The 19,282-nt window shown below is 49.2% G+C and overlaps 1 protein-coding gene across 1 annotated transcript in view; it reads left to right on the top strand.

The window, feature by feature from the left end:
- The window catches only part of sox13 (SRY-box transcription factor 13), a 116,713-nt gene that overhangs the window by 79,115 nt on the left and 18,316 nt on the right, over nucleotides 1-19,282 (top strand). Inside the window, exons 2-4 of the mRNA XM_033042867.1 lie at nucleotides 11,330-11,567; nucleotides 17,014-17,116; nucleotides 18,518-18,604. Of these exons, the coding sequence (XP_032898758.1) occupies nucleotides 11,331-11,567; nucleotides 17,014-17,116; nucleotides 18,518-18,604 (427 nt within the window). The 5' untranslated portion in view covers nucleotide 11,330. The remainder of the gene's footprint in view (nucleotides 1-11,329; nucleotides 11,568-17,013; nucleotides 17,117-18,517; nucleotides 18,605-19,282) is intronic.

Below are 19,282 nucleotides of genomic sequence, written 5' to 3'. Positions count from 1 at the left end.
GAAGATGTGGTGAGCTGGGTGGGAGGGATCAGAGATGATTTTCTTCACCCTTGACACAGACCGTTTGTGATGGAGTGATTCTATTGATGGAAGGGGAGTGCTGATGATTTTGGATGCTTTGTTAACTATGCGTTGTAATTTATTACGGGAGTGATAGAGACCCAAGAGAGTTAAACACGCCATATGTACAGGCAGCAGAAGAATGATTTTTGTTTTAGTTTGCAGTGGCTAAACACCCCTTAAACACAATGCACACAGATAGTGGACAACTGGACCATCCTACCACAACTAGAGAGCAGTCCTGAACTACTATCTACCAAAGATACACGCTAGAATTTAGAAGATTGAGGGGGGATCTTGTAGAAACTTACAAAATTATTAAGGGGTTGGACAGGCTAGATGCAGGAAGATTGTTCCCGATGTTGGGGAAGTCCAGAACTAAGGGTCACAGTTTAAGAATTAAGGGGGAAGTCTTTTAGGACCGAGATGAGAATATCATTTTTCACACAGAGAGTGGTGAATCTGTGGAACTCTCTGCCACGGAAGGTAGTTGAGGCCAGTTCATTGGCTATATTTAAGAGGGCGTTAGATGTGGCCCTTGTGGCTAAAGGGATCAGGGGGTATGGAGAGAAGGCAGGTACAGGATACTGAGTTGGATGATCAGCCATGATCATATTGAATGGCGGTGCAGGCTCGAGGGGCCGAATGGCCTACTCCTGCACCTATTTTCTATGTTTCTATGTAAAGATCCTATAGCGAGCAAGATCGACCACTCGACGAAAAAGACGTAGTACGGTCGTGGGCAGATTCATGGGTAATTTTCGGCCTCCATTTCCGTAACCGGCTTCCGTCTCCGCACCAAAGACCCCGTAGCGGAGCAAAGATAACTAGTGCGGAGACGGAAGCCGGTTACGGAAACATCCTCATAAAAATAAAAGTTATTTGGTAAAAATCATCCCCTCATTTTCAGAATTATAATTTATTGACACAAACTGTTCCCCCGCAACGTTGATTACACTGCGAGTCGGGTCGGGTCGGGTCAGGTCGGGTCGGGTTACTGAAATGGATGTAAAAAAGGCCCACGTTCCACTCCGTTGCGTACTACACGTCAGCCCATTGCATTTAGAAGGAGTGGTCTATCTTGCTCCGCTATAGGATCTTTGATATCTACCTCACTGGTGACCCTCGAACTATCTTTGAACAGACTTTATGTACGGACTTATGGTACACATTCCCTTATCAAATATCTCGAGATGCTAATCAGCTCAATTGTCCCATTCCTTCTCTCCAGAGACACTGCCTGTCCCGCTGAGTTACTCCAGCATTTTGTGTCTGTCATCGATTGCGATCATGCATTGACTTCCCGCTGGCTGGTTAGCACGCCACAAAATCTTTTCGCTGTACCTCCGTGCACGTGACAATAAACTAAACTGAAAATACCAGTGAGTTAAAAAAAGTTCAATAAACTAATGACTGTATCACTGGTGTGAAACCCAAGCCCTTTGTGTTACCTAATATAATCCATAGATGTTCATAGTGTCGTCTGAGGTTGGATTGTGGACAGTTTAGTTTAGAGATAAAGCATCGAAGCAGGCCCTTCCGCCCATCATTGATCACCCGTCCACGCTAGTTCTATGTTAGCCAGTGGATAATATTTGTATCCACCCCCTGCACAATTTTTAGAAGCTAATTCCCATCAAGTCTACTCAGACATTCAATCATGGCTGATCCATGTCTCCCTCCAAACCCCATTCTCCTGCCTTCTCCCACTAACCTCTGACACCCGCACTAATCAAGCATCTATCTATCTCTGCAGATGGCACAATGGGCTAAGTGTTCGGCTGGCAACCGGTGGGTAGCTGGTTCGAATCCCGCTTGGAGTGCATACTGTCGTTGTGTCCTTGGGCAAGACACTTCACCCACCTTTGCCTGTGTGTGTGGATGTAATTATGCGAAGCACTTTGGGGTCAATGCAAGTTGACTAAAAATGTGCTATATAAATAAAGAAATTTAAAAAAAAAATTTAATTTAAAAAATATCCACTGACTTGACCTCGACAGCCCTTCTGTGGCAAAGAATTCCACAGATTCATCACCCTCTGACTAGTGAAATTTCTCCTCATCCCATTCCAAAAAGAACGTCCTTTAACTCTGAAGCCGTGACCTCTAGTCCTAGACTCTTCCACCGAGCCGGCAGTGTCCGGCGCAGTCCATCCGGATAACGGTTGATGCCGCGTGTACCGAGGTACGGTGAAAAGCTTCTGTCGCCTCGGAGAAAACCCCACGCAGGTCACGGGGAGAACGCACGGGCAGCACCCGCAGTTCGGGATCGAACCCGGGTCTCCGGCACTGCATCCGCTGTAAGGCTGCCACTGTAAGTCTACTGCTGCGCCGCCGTGACCCGAAACGTCACCCGTTCCTTCTCTCCAGAGATGCTGCCTCTCCCGCTGAGTTTACTCCAGCTTTTTTGTGTCTGTCTTCGGTTTCAACCAGTTCCTTCCGACAATCCAGATTTTTTGTTTTTGTTTTTTTTTGTTCCCCCTCATTAGTTAAACTAGTGTCAAAGCTAGTTAATTGAGAACGTCTTCTGCCAAAAGGTTAGACCCTTGCCCCTCACGAAGGGCCTTCGGGGTATTGATGAGCGAGGAGAACAGACCCACTCTCTCAGCGAATTCTTCAGGCCATCTTTCCTTGCGTATCCGACAATGCCGGATTGTCCTGAGCTGTTGAATGGAAGCATTGGGAATGAGAGAGGCCCCATTGTACTTTCTTGCCAAATTCCCCTCTCCTTCTCTTTGTTTGTTTTGTTCAGGGCCACACAAAGGCTTGATAGCATATTGTCAACTCTGAGCTTCCATTACAAAACTCCAATGTTGGCCACCGCGACCGTATTATCTCTAATAGGCTCACCCAGTACCTTATTTTCTCCAAGGTGCACAAAAAAGCTGGAGAAACTCAGCGGGTGGAGAAACTCAGCAAGCAAGAATTTCATTATCCTATCTGGGATACATGACAATAAGGAAATAGGCAACGTTTCGGGCCGAAACCCGAGGGTTTCGGCCCGAAACGTTGCCTATTTCCTTCGCTCCATAGATGCTGCCTCACCCGCTGAGTTTCTCCAGCATTTATTTGTCTACCATCGATTTTTCCAGCATCTGCAGTTCCTTCTTAAACACTCGAACTATCCTCGATCGGACTTAGCTGGCTTTACCTGGCACTAAACGTTATTCCCTTATCGTGTATCTGTCTACTGTAAATGTGTGCATTCACCATACAATGAAACTGTACAATTCATTGCATATACATTGTGCATTCAATGTATATACAATGAATACATTGTAATCCTGTGTTGTCTTTCCGCCGACTGGTTAGCACGCAACAAAAGCTTTTCACTGTACCTCGGTACGCGTGACAATAAACTAAACTGAAACCGGTCCAAGTTCCTGCCTCAACTACGTCCTGTGGAAATCACCCACCCCCTACTGTGTGAAAAGGTGGCCCCTCTGGTTCTTATTAAATCTATCCCATCTCACCGTAAACTGAAGACCTCTGGTTCTTTTGTCTCTTGTGTTTACACTTCAAACTTGGGATTGTTTTCTCTGGAACGTCGAGGGTTTAGTTGCAGACCTGAAAGTGTTTTTTCAGTCCTGAGTAACTCAGCGGGCCAGGCAGCATCTCTGGATAGAACGAATGGGGTGAGACCCACCTCGACGCAAAACGTCACCCATTCCTTCTCTCCGGAGATGCTGCCTGTCCCGCTGAGTTACTCCAGCTTTTTGCGTCTGTCTTCGGTTTAAACCAGCATCTGCAGTTCCTTCTTGTATAAATCACGAGAGGCATAAATAGCGTTGACATTCGGAAGCTTTTTACCCCCAGGGTGGAAATGTCAAAGGTCAGAGGGCATTGCTTTACTGTGAAGGGGGGGTCAACGTTTACAGGGGGGGGGGGGAGATTGCTTCCACGGAGGGTGGTGGGGGAGGCAGATAGGATAGTGGTGTTTAAGAGGCTTTTAGATTGGCTTGTGGATATGCCTGGGATGCAGGGATATGGATCACGTGCAGCAGGTAAGCTCATTAGTGATAGGATCAAGATTAGGCCATTCGGCCCATCATGTCTACTCCGCCATTCAATCATGGCTGATCTATCTTTCCCTCCTAACCCCATTCTCCTGCTTTCTCCCCATAACCCCTGACACCTGCACTAATCAAGAATCTATCTATCTCTGCCTTAAAAATATCGATTGACTTGGCCTCCACAGCCGTCTGTGGCAAAGAATTCCACAGATTCACCACCCTCTGACTAAAGTACTTGATAGATTATTAGTACTTTATGGGTTATAGGGAGAAGGCAGGAGAATGGGGTTAGGAGGGAGAGATAGATCAGCCATGATTGAATGGCGGAGTAGACTTGATGGGCCGAATGGCCTCATTTTACTCCTATTACTTATGAGCTTGTGACCTAAAGAAACCTCCTCATCTCCTACCTAAAGGAGCATCCGTTAATTCTGAGGCTGTGCCCCCTGGTCATAGACTCTGCCACTAGTGGAAACATCCTCTCCACATCCACTCTATCCAGGCCTTTCACTATTTGTTTAATGAGAATACGATCAGTTGAAGTTGGCATCATGCTCAGTACAGACATAGTGGGCCGAAGGGTCTTTTCCCTGTGCTGTACAGTTGTTTATTCTTGTCCCTCACACTGTCCCAACACCAAGCCTTGACTCTACGCCCCAACTTTCTCCATTTGAGTTACACCCGCTGCCTGACCCGCTGAGTTACTCCAGCACTTTGTGCCTGTCTTCAGTGTAAACCAACAGCTGCAGTTCCTTCCCACCCAGCTCAATTTTAAAGCATGGGCCCGCAATATACAGGTTTCACATTCCTCAAAACTGTTTGTGCGCAAGATCCATGTCATGTGGGTAACCACAGCTGCCATTCTGCGGCCACATTTAGAGCAACCGGGGAACTGTTCCGCTGCCTCTGGGATTGTAGTGAGAATCACCAGAGACTGCACTCGAGTCTGTGGAGGATGCCCCAGTATCACTCCTGACTACAACATGGACCTGTGCAAGTTATACACACACACACACACACACACACACACACACACACACACACACACACACACACACACACACACACACACACACACACGCTCACACACGCGCACACACACGCACACACACGCACACACACGCACACACACTCGCACACTCTCACACACACTCACACACACACTCACACACACACACTCACTCACACACTCACACACATACACACACACATACACACACACACACACACACACACACACACACACACACTCACTCACTCACTCACTCACTCACTCACTCACTCACACTCACACACACACTCTCTCTCTGTCTCTCAATTCAATTTTCAATTAAAAAAACTTTATTGGCATGATAAAATACATTGTTTATTGCCAAAGTATAAAACATAACATACATATTTAAAATGCATAAATATAAATACAAGTCTCTGTCTCTCTGTCTCTGTCTGCCTGCCTGCCTGCCTGCCTGCCTGCCTGCCTGCCTCTCTCTGTCTGTGTCTCTCTGTCTGTCTGTGTCTCTCTGTCTGCCTGCCTGTCTCTCTGTCTGTGTCTCTCTGTCTGTGTCTCTGTCTGCCTGCCTGTCTCTCTGTCTCTGTCTCTCTGTCTCTCTGTCTCACTCTCTCTTGCCCACGCTTTCTCTATCTGTTTCTTGCCCGCCCTCGCTCGATAATGGGATAGGATGCAAAAGTGCGACAACATGGGACCAATGTGAATGGGTGGTCGGCATGGACCCGGTGGGCTGAAGGGCCTGTGTCCATGCTGTATCTTTCAATCAATTAATCAATCAATGATTGTTTTGTACCGCAAGTCTGACATTCACAAGAATAATAGCTTTTGTATTTCACAATTAAATGTACTTAAATACATCAAACCTCAACATGGAATCGATGAGGAACCTTGTTTGGCCTCTAGAGGGGTATTTATGGGGGTGAAAAGTGGGTGAAGAGGTTGTAAGATTTTGGAGAAACAGCTTTAGGGAGGAATTTCGTAAAGCAAGACAGATAGCTACTTGATTAGTACGGGTGTCGGGGTTTATGGGGAGAAGGCAGGAGAATGGGGTTTAGAGGGAGATAGATCAGCCATGATTGAATGGCGGAGTAGACTTTAGTTTAGTTCAGAGATACAGCGCTGAAACAGACCCTTCGGCCCATCGAGTCCGCACCGACCGACAATCTCCGCGCACTAACACTATCCTACACACACTAGGGAGAGTTTACATTTGTGCCAAGCCAATTAACCTACAAACCTGCACGTATTTGGAATGTGGGGAGAACGTAGGAACTCCGTACAGGCAGCACCCGCAGTCGGGATCGAACCCGGGTCTCCGGCACTGCAAGCGCTGTAAGGCAGCAACTCTACCGCTGTGCCACCGTGCCACCTTTTGATTGGCCAAATGGCCTAATTCTTCTAGGACTTGTGAAAAGGAGATGATAAATGGCGCGTCTAAATGGTGAAAGGTACAAATGCCCGACAGATGTGGAATCCCTTGAAGAGCTGGCATAGACCATGGAACATTGACCAGTACAGATACAGGCACAAAATGCTGGAGTAACACAGCGGGCCAGGCAGCATCTCTGAGTTACTCCAGCACTTTGTGCCTTGTGTTGTTACCCAGCACCTGCAGTTCCTTGTGCAGGAAGGAACTGCAGGTGCTGGTTTAAACCGAAGATAGACACAAAATGCTGGAGTATGCTCAGCGGGACAGGCGGCATCTCTGGAGAGAAGGAATGGGTGAAGTTGCAGGCCGAGACCCTTCTTAAGTGATGTCGGGGGAGAGGGAGATACATAGATAAGGAAGTATAAGGTGTGAAAATAGGCCAAAGGGAATGGAGATCAAGGAAAACCATTGTTAGCTGGGTAAAGGCGGCAACAATTCAATTTCCACTCCCATTCCCACACTGACCTTTCTGTCCTGGGCCTCCTCCATTGTCAGAGTGAGGCCAAGTGCAAATTGCAGGAACAGCACCTCATATTTCGCTTGGGCAGCTTGCACCCCAGTGCTGTGAAGGATGATTTCTCTAACTTCAAGTAACCCTTGCACCCCCCCTCTCTCTCTCTCTCCATCCCTCCCCCACATAAGTCATACCAGCTTCAAAGTCGTCTTGGTGAGTCTCATTGTCTGTAACTCGTTCTCGCCTAACGAACAGCGAACGAGGGCCTGTTCCTTTCTCGTCGTTACTTTTTTTGTGTATCTTTCATATACTTGCTCGGTATCTCTCCACATCACCATCTATATCTCGCGTTTCCCCTTCCCCTGACTCTCAGTCGGAAGAAGGGTTTCGGCCCGAAACGTCACCCATTCCTTTCCTTTTGTCCAGAGATGCTGGCTGACCCCGCTGAGTTACTCCAGCTTTTTATAGAAACATAGAAAATAGGTAGGCAAAAGTGCTGGAGAAACTCAGAGGGTGCGGCAGCATCTATGGAGCGAAGGAAATAGGCAACGTTTCTGGCCGAATCCCGAAGGGGTTCGGCCCGAAACGTTACCTATTTCCTATTTCCTTCGCCCTAGCTTTCGTCCCGAAACGTTGCCTATTTCCTTCGCTCCATAGATGCTGCCGCACCCGCTGAGTTTCTCCAGCACCTTTGTCTACCTTCGACTTTCCAGCATCTGCAGTTCCTTCTCGAACATAGAAAATAGGTGCAGGAGGAGGCCATTTGGCCCTTCGAGCCAGCACCGCCATTCATTGTGATCATGGCTGATCGTCCCTTATCAATCAATAACCCGTGCCTGCCACTTCCCATACCCCTCGACTCCACTAGCCCCTAGAGCTCTATTTAACTCTCTCTTAAATCCATCCAGTAACTCGGCCTCCACCACCCTCTGTGGCAAGGAATTCCATAAATTCACAACTCTCTGGTTGAAAAAAAAATGTCTCACCTCAGTCTTATATGGCCTCCCATTTATTCTAAGACTGTGGCCCCTGGTTCTGGACTCGCCCAACATTGGGAACATATTGTTTAAGAAGGAACTGCAGATGCTGGAAAATCAAAGGTACACAAAATTGCTGGAGAAACTCAGCGGGTGCAGCAGCATCTATGGAGCGAAGGAAATAGGCAACGTTTTGGGCCGAAACCCTTCTTCAGACTTCCTGACTTCAGACTTCCTGCATCTAGCTTGTCCAGAAGATGGACACAAAATGCCGGAGTAACTCAGCGGGACAGGCAGCATCTCTGGAGGGGAAAGATTGGGTGGACGTTGCAGGTCGAGACCCTTCTTAAGGCTGCCTTTGCTACACCCCTCTGGTCTCGTGCACAAGACGAGGGCCATGGCAGCAGCTGAAGGGTTAACAGTCGCATGCAATTCTGTGCTTACTGTTGACTCACACACAAGAGCTCAAATTAAAACTGGCATTAACCTGATCGCCGGATCAGGCCCAGCTTCAGTGGACAAAGAAACATGTTGAAAGGGAAACAAGATATGATGAAATGCAAACAGGAGGCTTTGGAAAGGGAAGGAAAGAGAGATAACCTATCATGAGAAAGGGAATGACGGGGCCGGCTGTAGCCATTGTTCCCTTGTCACATTCTCCTTTTGTTTGATTCCTTTTGTCCGAAGTCCCATTGTTCCACTTCCTCCCCCTCCTGTTTTCCCATCTCCCTTTCCATTGCAAGGCACATTCTGAGGTTTCTGCGACTCCCTTTTGTCCACAGCCTCTCCTCTCACGGCCACATTGCCCGTGAAAACTGTTTGACTTGCAGGTTGAATTATTTGAGTTAGTTTTGTTTACTGTGCTGTTGTGAATCGCCACGTATCCTCCTCTCTCTCTCTCTCTCCTTCTCTCCCCCTTTCTCTCTCTGTGTCTCTCTCTCTCTCTCTCTCTCTCTCTCTCGCCGGCTGCGTGCACCGTTCCGCCGCCCACGCGGAATTTTGCCGGCACGGGCGGGAGTCACATAGCGTCGGGGGGCGGGCGCGGAAGGGAGGAGACCAATACTGTGTTTTGGGGGAGAGCGAGCAGAGAGGGGTTCGTTCACTCCCGGCAGAAGTCACTCCCGCGCTTCCCTCCAGGCGGCAAACTCCATGGAGTCGCGGTGGCACGGTGGTATAGCTGCCGCTTCGCAGCGCCAGGGTCCCCGGTTCGATCCTGACTGCAGGCACTGTCCGCACGGAGTTTGTACGCTCTCCCCGCGACCTGTGTGGGTTTTCACCGGGTGCTCCGGTTTCCTCCCACACTCCAAAGACGTGCAGGTTTGTAGGTTAATTGGCTTCGGTAAATTGTAGAAGTGTTCCCAGTGTGTGGGATAGTGCTAGCATACGGGGTGGTCGCTGGTCAGCATGGACTTGGTGGGCCGAAGAGCCTGTTTCCACACTGTATGTCTAAAGTCTAAAGAGTTGAAGGCAAACCTGCAAACTTGTGCAAAGTGGTTTACTGTCTAAAAGACAAAAGTGCTGGAGTAACACAGCGGGTCAGGCAGCATCTCTGGGGGATATAGATAGGTGACGTTTCGGGTGAGGCTTCTTGTTCCTCTAAAATGGTTTATTCTTATATCTTTTGGTGGTTTTTCTTTTTGAAATGTATTCTACATAAAATGTAAAATCTTTCTCTTTCCGTAGATACCGCCTGACCTGCTGAGTGTTTCCAGCATTTTTTCTGTTTTTATTTCAGATTTTCAGCATCTGCAGTTTTTCAAATTTTGGCACAGTGTTTCACATGTTTGAAAATGGCCTTCCTGATTACCGCAAGGTGTAATGGACTCCTTGAAGAATAGACACAAAGTGCTGGAGTAACTCAGCGGGTCAGGCAGCATCTCTGGAGAAAAAGGATGGGTGATGCTTCACCATTATTCAGACTGGTTTAGTTTAGAGATACTGCGTGGGAACTGGCCCTTCGGCCCACCGGGTCCGCACCAACCATCGATCACCCGTTCACACTAGTTCTACGTCATCCCACTTTCGCACCAACTCCTTACACACCAGGGGCAATTGACAGAGGGCCAATTAGTCCACAAACCCGCACGTCTTTGGGATGTGGGGGGAAACCGGAGCACCCGGAGAGGGGCGGTCGCGGTGGCGCAGCGGTAGAGTCGCTGCCTTACAGCGAATGCAGCGCCGGAGACCCGGGTTCGATCCTGACTACGGGCGCTGTCTGTACGGAGTTTGTACGTTCTCCCCGTGACCGCGTGGGTTTTCTCCGGGTGCTCCAATTTCCTCCCACACGCCAAAGACGCAAAGGTTTGTTGGTTAAATTGGCGTAAATGTAAATTGTCCCCTGGTACGTGTAGGATAGTGTAAGTGTGCGGGGATCGCTGGCCGGCACGGACGCGGTGGGCCGAAGGGACTGTTTCCCCACTGCATCTCCAAGCTAAGACACGGGGAAGGATAGAAAAGGAGAGGTAAAAGGAAGGGGAAAAAATCTGAAGAAGGGTCTCGACCCGAAACGTCACCCATTCCTTCGCTCCATCGATACTGCCTCACCCGCTGAGTTACTCCAGCATTTTTGTCTACCTTCGATTGTTCCAGCATCTGCAGTTCCTTCTTAAACAAATAAACTTGCATTCTTCAGGCACCTTGTAGGCGTATTTTAAGATGTCCCAACGATGTCTCTCAAGTCACAAAAACATAGAAAATGGGTGCAGGAGGAGGCCATTCGGCCCTTCAAGCCAGCACCGCCATTCATTGTGATCATGGCTGATCGTCCCCAATCCATAACCCGTGCCTGCTTTCTCCCCATATCCCTTGACTCCACTAGCCCCTAGAGCTCTATCTAACTCTCTCTTAAATCCATCCAGTGATTTGGCCTCCACCGCCCTCTGTGGCAGCGAATTCCACAAATTCACAACTCTCTGGATGAAAACGTTTTTTCTTAACCTCAGTCTTAAATGGCCTCCCCTTTTTTCTAAGACTGTGGTCCCTGGATCTGGACTCGCCCAACATTGGGAACATATTTCCTGCATCTAGCTTGTCCAGTCCTTTTATAATTTTATATGTGTCTATAAGATCCCCCCTCATCTGAAGACTGTATGTAAGAAAGGAATTCTCTGCCACAGAAAGTGGTTGAGGCCAGTTCATTGGCTATATTTAAGAGGGAGTTAGATGTGGCCCTTGTGGCTAAAGGGATCAGGGGGTATGGAGAGAAGGCAGGTACAGAATACTGAGTTGGATGATCAGCCATGAACATATTGAATGGCGGTGCAGGCACGATGGGCCGAATGGCCTACTCCTGCACCTATTTTCTATGTTTCTAAAAGGCTTTTGTTGTGCGTTTGCACTCATTGGGAATATTAGCATCTCTCATCCTCCCCCTTCCCTTGTCCTCCAGGATGTCAGCCAGACCGGAGGCTGGTTGCATGGACGTGGATGGCGACATGATGCTGGCCCACAGCGAGGTGAAAGAGGAGGAGGTGGAGGAGGAGCGCTCGTGTTACGGAACCCACAAGGCCCTGTATCCCAACAAGCCCCTCCCCGAGGGGCTGCATGCGGCGGCGGGGGCAATGGCAGCGGCGGCCAGAGACGGCCACGACCTCGAGAGGCTGGGGGCCGCGAAACAGGCGCAGCACGTAAGTCCTCGGCTCAAAAACAGGCCGAACCCTGCTGAATCTACTCTGCCCAACCCCGGGAAGGCCGCCCACCATCGTGGAGTCAATCCTTTTGCCCAAAGCAGACCGGTCGCTCCAAACAGAAAATGCTGGAAATACTCAGCAAGGTCCAGAAGACTATGGGTTTAGGGAGGGAGGGGGGGAGGAGGAGGATAGGGTGCGGAGAAGATTTACAAGGATGTTGCCAGGACTCGAGGGCCTGAGCTGTGGGGGGCGGTTGAGCAGGCTGGGACTCCCAGGAGCGCAGGAGGATGAGGGGTGATCTTATTGAGGTGTACAAAATCACGAGAGATACAGTGCCCTTTGGCTCACCTAGTCCGCGCCGACCAGCGATCCCCGTACACTAGCACTATCCTACACACACTGGGGACAATTTACAATGTTACCAAAGCCAATAAAAACTACAAACCTGTACGTCTTTGGAGTGTGGGCGGAAACCAGAGTACCTGGAGAAAACCCACGTGGTCACAGAATTTAAAAAAAAATTTTAATTTCAAATTTCATCCGACATTTCCGGAGGCTATACAAATTGTTCAATACAGTCTATATACATTGCTCAAATTTGACGGATCTGTCCCCCCACCTGTGCCACTCATGTGGCCCCCTGGCGTGGGATACCTTCCCTCATTTTGAGGGGCGTCTCCACCACACCGTGCCCCCCATGTCACAAACTCCATACAGACAGCACCCGTAGTCAGGATCGAACCTGTGTCTCTACCGCCCAGCACTTGGTGCCGTTGTTGGTAAACTAGCATCTGCAGCTCCTTGTGTCGACAATTTCCTTTCTCTTGGCGATGGGACCATTCTTCAGACGTCGATGATGCGACTGTTTGCTACGAGTTGCAAAGTCACCGAAATTGAATTTTGCTCGTTGGCCTATAATTAGTGACTGGAAGAGTTCAAAGTAAGTTGATGCAGAGTCAGCATTTTGTAGCTGGACTCAAAGCCCTGCATCAACGACTTGGAATTTACCCATTAGCCAAATGATTAGAATAGTTGTCTGTGCAGAATGACTGCCCCATTCCGTCTCTCCATGGGAGGGACCTGCCGCACCTTGGAGAACCAAAGCAAACTACACATAATTAATATACGTGCAGCGGAGTTATTCCACCCATCGCCTCGGTTCTGACTCATGAAGGAGCCACCCAGTTGCTCCCATCCTTCCTCACTGCCGTCCACAGGGCATCATGATATTTCCAAAGTTTAGTTTAGTTTGGTTCAGAGATGCAGCGTGGAAACAGGCCCTTCGGCCCACTGGGTCCGCGCTGGCCATCGGTCACCGGCACACTGCTAGCTCCATGTTATCCCACTGATGCATCCTACACACACGCACACACACACACGCACACTCACGCACACACTCACGCACACACACACACGCACGCGCACACACGCACGCGTGCGCTCACACACACACCCACACACGCACACACACACGCACACACACACACTCACGCACACACACACACACATGCACACGCACATGCGTGCACATAAACACGCACACACACATACACATACGCACACACAAACACACACATACGTGCACATACACGCATACACACACGCGCACCCACACACACGCGCAGACACACACACGCACACGCACATGCACACACACGTATGTATAAATATGTGCGTAAGGAATGGGTTCCATTTTAACTGCTGCCCATGAATTGATTTGTCCATAATTGGGAAAACACACGATGGCCCCGTGTCCCGAGGTAGAGTGAAAAGCTGTTGTTGCGTGCTAACACGTCAGCGGAAAGACAAGACGCGATTACATCGAGCCGTCCACGCCATGAAATCTTCTCCAATCTTGCACATGAGCCAATTCCCTGCCCCTCCTGATAATATCAAGTGGGATTTTTTTTTAGATATGCAGGAAATAGAGGGATATGGATCATGTGCAGGCAGATCTTAGCTTGTCTTGGCAGCATGACCAGCACAGACATTGTGGGCCGAAGGGCCTGTTCCCGTGCTGTACCGTTCTATACTCTTGGTAAACTCTGGAAGTCTCGCCATCTTTTTCCGAAGATATTTGCTGCGGTTTTTTTAGAAGCACGAGGCAGTCTTTGCAAGCCGCACGATGAGAATTCTCTTGCTAATCTTTTCGCTGTCTTTGCAAGAAAATCTTGCATATGGTTTAACTTTGAAAAGTTTACTTTTCTGTCTTTTTTGTGTTTTGTCCCTTATTTTTGGAATTTTAAATTTCAGGTCGATTTTATTTTTAGTCTTTAGTCACAGGGGAAAAGTTGACAAGTAACGTTGAGTTGAATGGAATTGAATTTTCAGGAAAAGCTGGAAACGACTCCGATAATCATCGCCGATGAAGTTTTAGGTCGATGACTTTTCGTCGGAACTGGGAAGAGTTAAAAGTGAACAGAGTTTTAAGTTGTGGAGATGAGGGGGAGAGTGGGCAGGGAACAAGGAACAGAGCCTAGAGGCCTAGAGTGATACAGCGTGGAAACGGGCCCTTCGGCCCAACTTGCCCACGCCAACCAACATGTCCCAGCTACACTAGTCCCATCTGCCCACATTTGGTCCATATCCCTCCAAACCTGTCCTATCCATGTGAGACACAAAGAGCTGGAGTAACTCAGCGGGACAGGCAGCATCTCTGGAGAGGAGGAATGGGAGACGTTTCGGGTCGAGACCCTTCTTCAGACTGGTTAGGGATAAGGGAAACGAGAGATATAGCCAATGATGTGGAGAGATAATGAATGAATGAATGAATAAAAGGTAATAGACAATAGGTGCAGGAGTAGGCCATTCGGCCCTTCGAGCCAGCACCGTCATTCTATAAAGGAAACAGGCCATTGTTAGCGATATCGTCTGTCCTATCCATGTACCTGTCTAACTGTTTCTTGTTCCATGCACCCACCACCCTATGTGTGAAAAAGTTACTCCTCAGATTCCTATTACATCTTTTCCCCTTCACCTTAAACCTATGTCCTCCGGTCCTCGATTCACCTACTCTGGGCAAGAGAATCTGTGCGTCTACCCGATCTATTCCTCTCATGATTTTATACACCTCTATAAGATCACCCCTCATCCTCCTGCTCTCCAAATAATAGAGTCCCAGCCTACTCAATCTCTCCCTGGTAGACGAAAATGCTGGAGAAACTCAGCGGATGCGGCAGCATCTATGGAGTGAAGGAAAGAGGAAACGTTTCGGGCCGAAACCCTTCTTCAGACTGAGCTTTTGTCTACCTTCGATTTTCCAGCATCTGCAGTTCCTTCTTGAGCATTCAATCCCACCCTGTATCTCAGACCCTCGAGTCCTGGCAACATCCTTGTAAATCTTCTCTACACCCTTTCCAGCTTGACAACATCTTTTCTATAACACGGTACCCAGAACTGAACACAATATTCTAAATGCGGCCTCACCAACGTCTTATACAAGTGCAACATGACCTCCTAACTTCTATACTCAGAAGGTCTGTGGTATGGTGGAGGGCAGGCGAGATTTGGTGGTGGTGTCGGCTAAAACATATTGTCTACTGTCTATTATCTTTGGAGTGTGGGAGCTAACCGAAGATCTCGCAGAAAACCCACGGGGAGAAACATAGAAACATAGAAAATAGGTGCAGGAGTAGGCCATTCGGCCCTTCGAGCCTGCACCACCATTCATATATGATCATAGCTGATCATCCAACTCAGTATCCTGTACCTGCCTTCTCTCCATACCCCCTGATCCCTTTAGCCACAAGGGCCACATCTAACTCCCTCTTAAATATAGCCAACGAACTGGCCTCAACTACCTTCTGTGGCAGAGAATTCCAGAGATTCACCACTCTCTGTGTGAAAAATGTTTTTCTCATCTCGGTCCTAAAAGATTTCCCCCTTATCCTTAAACTGTGACCCCTTGTTCTGGACTTCCCCAACATCGGGAACAATCTTCCTGCATCTAGCCTGTCCAACCCCTTAAGAATTTTGTAAGAACGTGCCAACTCCGTACAGACAAGCGCCCGTAGTCGGGATCGAACCCGGGGGTCACCGGCGCTGCAAGGCAGCAACTCTACCGCTGCGACTGCCCAAACGCTGGTGTAACTCAGCGGGTCAGGCAGCATCCCTGGAGAAAAAGAATAGGCAAGGTTTCGGCTCGAGACCCTTCTTCAACTCTACTGCTGTGCCACAGTGCCTGCTTCCCACACCCTCCTCTGTATTAATAAAGGCACATCAATCTCGTCACAAATGACCCAATTACCCTCTCCTGTGCTGGAGAGCCCCTTCCCACACCCTGCATGGATTACTGAGTGCTTCCAACTTCCATCGATTTTCATTTTGGATTTCTGGAACCTAGATTTTTCTTTTTTTGTTTCGTTTTTGGATCAATACCAAATGATCCACGTTCTCAGAAATAATACCTCCATTTTTTTTTTTGTGGTGTATTATTATCGATGGAACGTTTTTGAAGCAAAGTTAATGCTTATTTTTTTCCTTTTGATTTTATTTTTTTTCCCCCCTTTTACCATTTGCATGGTCTTTTAACTTTTTTTCTCTTTCTGTCTGTCTGTCTGTCTGTCTGTCTGTCTGTCTCTCTCTCTCTCTCTCTCTCTCTCTCTCTCTCTCTCTCTCTCTCTCTCTCTCTCTCTCTCCCTCTCTCTCTCTCTCTCTCTCCCCCCCCCCCCCCCCCCCCCACCATCAAGTCTACGCCGCCATTCAATCCAACTTTCTTCTCTGCACGAGGGTAGATTGTACGACTATGTGTGGAATATTCCTGGAACATTTTAGAGCCATACTGCGTGGAAACAGGCCCTTCGGCCCAACTTGCCCACACCGGCCGGGCCAACATGTCCCATCTACACTCGTCCCACCTGCCTGCGTTTGGCCCATATCTCTCTAAACCCGTCCTATCCATGTCCCTGTCTAAATGCCTCTTAAACATCGCGATAGTACCTGCCTCAACTACCACCTCCGATAGCTCGTTCCATGCTCCCACCACCCTTGACTACGGGTGCTGTCTGTACGGAGTTTGCATGTTCTCCCTGTGGTCCGCGTGGGTTTTCTCCGGGAACTTCCGGTTTCCTCCCACGCTCCAAAGACGTACATGTTTGTAGGCTAATTGGCTTGGTATCAAAGTATAAAATTGTCCCTCGTGTGTGTAGGATAGTGTTAGTGTGCAGGGATCGCTGGTCGGCGCGGACTCGATGGGCCGAAGGGCCTGTTTGCGCTCTGTATCTCTAAACTGAACGAATCAAAAATATGGCGATCTGGAGAATATCCTTTGAATTGGCGACGTTACAAGTCGACCGGCTGTGGCAATGAATTCTCCGCCCTTGAGGTAGTTCTCTTCCCGTTTGTCCCTCAGCCTCGGGACCTTGCATAGCACTCGTGTTACGCAGTGGGATTCAGCGCCCTGGCGACTGGTTTACTAACCGAGTTCTTCCCTTTGCCACCTCAGGCTTCATCTTCACCTAGGCCGGAAGAACATCAGGAGCACAGCACGTTCACCATTGCCTTAAACAACCTGGACCGGATGGATTTCACCAAGAACTTAACCGAAGGTGAGCCCGGCCACACACCATGGCCCAGACCCACGTTGTGAATGAATGAATGAATTAATTAATAAGTTTATTGGCCAAGTTTCCTTGTACACATACAAGGAACTTGCCTTGGTGCTCCGCCCGCAAGTAACAACACCACGTACAGTGCACACTTAAGATCGAAACATAAAACATTAAATCGTTAAGAATAAAACATTATAGTTAAAACATGTGAATGAAATTAAATACCAGAGCACAAGAAGGCTGCAGACATTTGGTTATTGAGTTGAACGAATATATGCCGCTGCATTTGAATTGGGCAACGTGGACACGGGGATGTAACGCTGAGGCTCTGAGACGCTGGTTAGGCCGCGTTTGGAATACTGTGAGCAATTTTGGGCACCGTATCTGAGGAAGGATGTGCTGGCCCTGGAGAAGGTCCAGAGGAGGTTTACAAGAATGATCCCAGGAATGAGTGGGTTAACACACGATGAGCGTTTGACCACGCTGGGCCTGCACTGGCTGGAGTTCAGAAGGATGAGGGGGCACCTCATTGAAACGTGGAAACATCGAAAGGCCTGGATGATGTGGAGAGGATGTTTCCACCAGTGGGAGAGCCTAGGATTAGAGGTCACAGCCTCTGAATTAAAGGGACGTCCTTTTAGGAAGGGGATGGGGAGGATTTTTTTAAGTCAGAGGGTGGTGAATCAGTGGAATTCTTTGCCACAGAAGGCTGTGGAGGCAAAGTCAGTGGATGTTTTTAAGGCAGAGATAGATAGATTCTTGATTAGTACGGGTGTCAGTGGTTACTGGGGAGAAGGCAGGAGAATGGGGTTCGGAGGGAGAGATAGATCTGCCATATATCGGCCACGGAGGCACCCGGAGATGACCCGGCAGCGTTAGTAGAGAGGTCGGTGCGCTGGTCGATGATGGCGCCAACCGACTGACGAAGAAGAGCCACGTGGGAGTGAGACCGCTGGAACAGCCGGCGTGGGGGGGGGGGGGGAAAGAGGGAAGAACAAGCGGGCACCTGGCACCATGGGAGAGGGAGGGGGATTTGTGACTTTGTAAAGTGCCCTTTACGGGCGACTATTTGCATACCTTTGGCCTGCAAACAAAGAATTTCACTGTGACAATATTCAATTGACTTGATGGGCCGAATGGCCTAATTCTCCTCCTATCATCGGCGACGCAGCGGTAGAATTGCCAGAATTGCCAGAACCCAAGGCTCCAGGGGTCTGTGGCGCGGCGAGGCAGCAACTCTGCCGCCGAGCCACAGTGCGTGGGTGCGGGAGGAAACCCACAGGTTCGGCGAGAGATCGTGCAAACTCCACACCGACAGCGGCGGGAGCTGGGATTGAACCGGGGTCTCCGTGCTGCTGTCCGCAGCGATTCATCTTCTCTCGTTCTCTCCCCCTGCAGTGATGCCAAACATTGAGAAGTTGTTGTCCAGCGATTGGAAGGACAAGTTGCTGGAAAGGTGCTCGTTCAGCAGCAAAGACATCAAAGGTACGTACGGTCTCGGCGATCAGTCGTGTGGCAGCAGCCTCCCCTCTCTCCCCACTCCGTCAAGTAACGCCCTGCTTTCCCTGCCCGCCCCGCGCCTGGCCTTGTGTTGCCCCCACGCAGGGCAATGCCCGCTTGCTGCACCACGCAGCACGGTGGCACAGCGGTAGAGTTGCTGCCTCACAGCGCCAGAGACCCGGGTTCAATCCCGACTACGGGTGCTGTCCGTACGGAGTTTGTGTACGTTCTCGCGTGGATTTTCTCCGGGTGCTCCCGATTTTCTCCCGCACTGAATAGACAATAGGGTGCAGGAATAGGCCATTCGGCCCTTCGAACCAGCACCGCCATTCAATGTGATCGTGGCTGATCATCCACAATCAGTACCCCGTTCCTGCCTTCTCCCCATATCCCCTGACTCCGCTATCTTTAAGAGCCCCATCTAGCTCCCTCTTGAAAGTATTCAGAGAACCTGCCTCCACTGCCCTCTGAGGCAGAAAATTCCACAGACTCACAACCCTCTGTGTGAAAAAGACGTACAGGTTTGTAGACTAATTGGCTTGGAAAAACATTGCAAATTATCCCTAATGTGTGTAGGGTAGTGTTAGTGTACAAGATGATCGCTGGTCGGCGTGGACTCAGTGGGCCGAAGGGCTTGTTTCCGTGATGTATCTCAACACTGAG

Source organism: Amblyraja radiata, chromosome 24, assembly GCF_010909765.2.
Source record: "Amblyraja radiata isolate CabotCenter1 chromosome 24, sAmbRad1.1.pri, whole genome shotgun sequence".
Lineage (NCBI taxonomy): Eukaryota > Metazoa > Chordata > Chondrichthyes > Rajiformes > Rajidae > Amblyraja > Amblyraja radiata.
The sequence above is the reverse complement of the archived record's forward strand: the minus strand, read 5'-3'. Positions and strand labels throughout refer to the sequence as shown.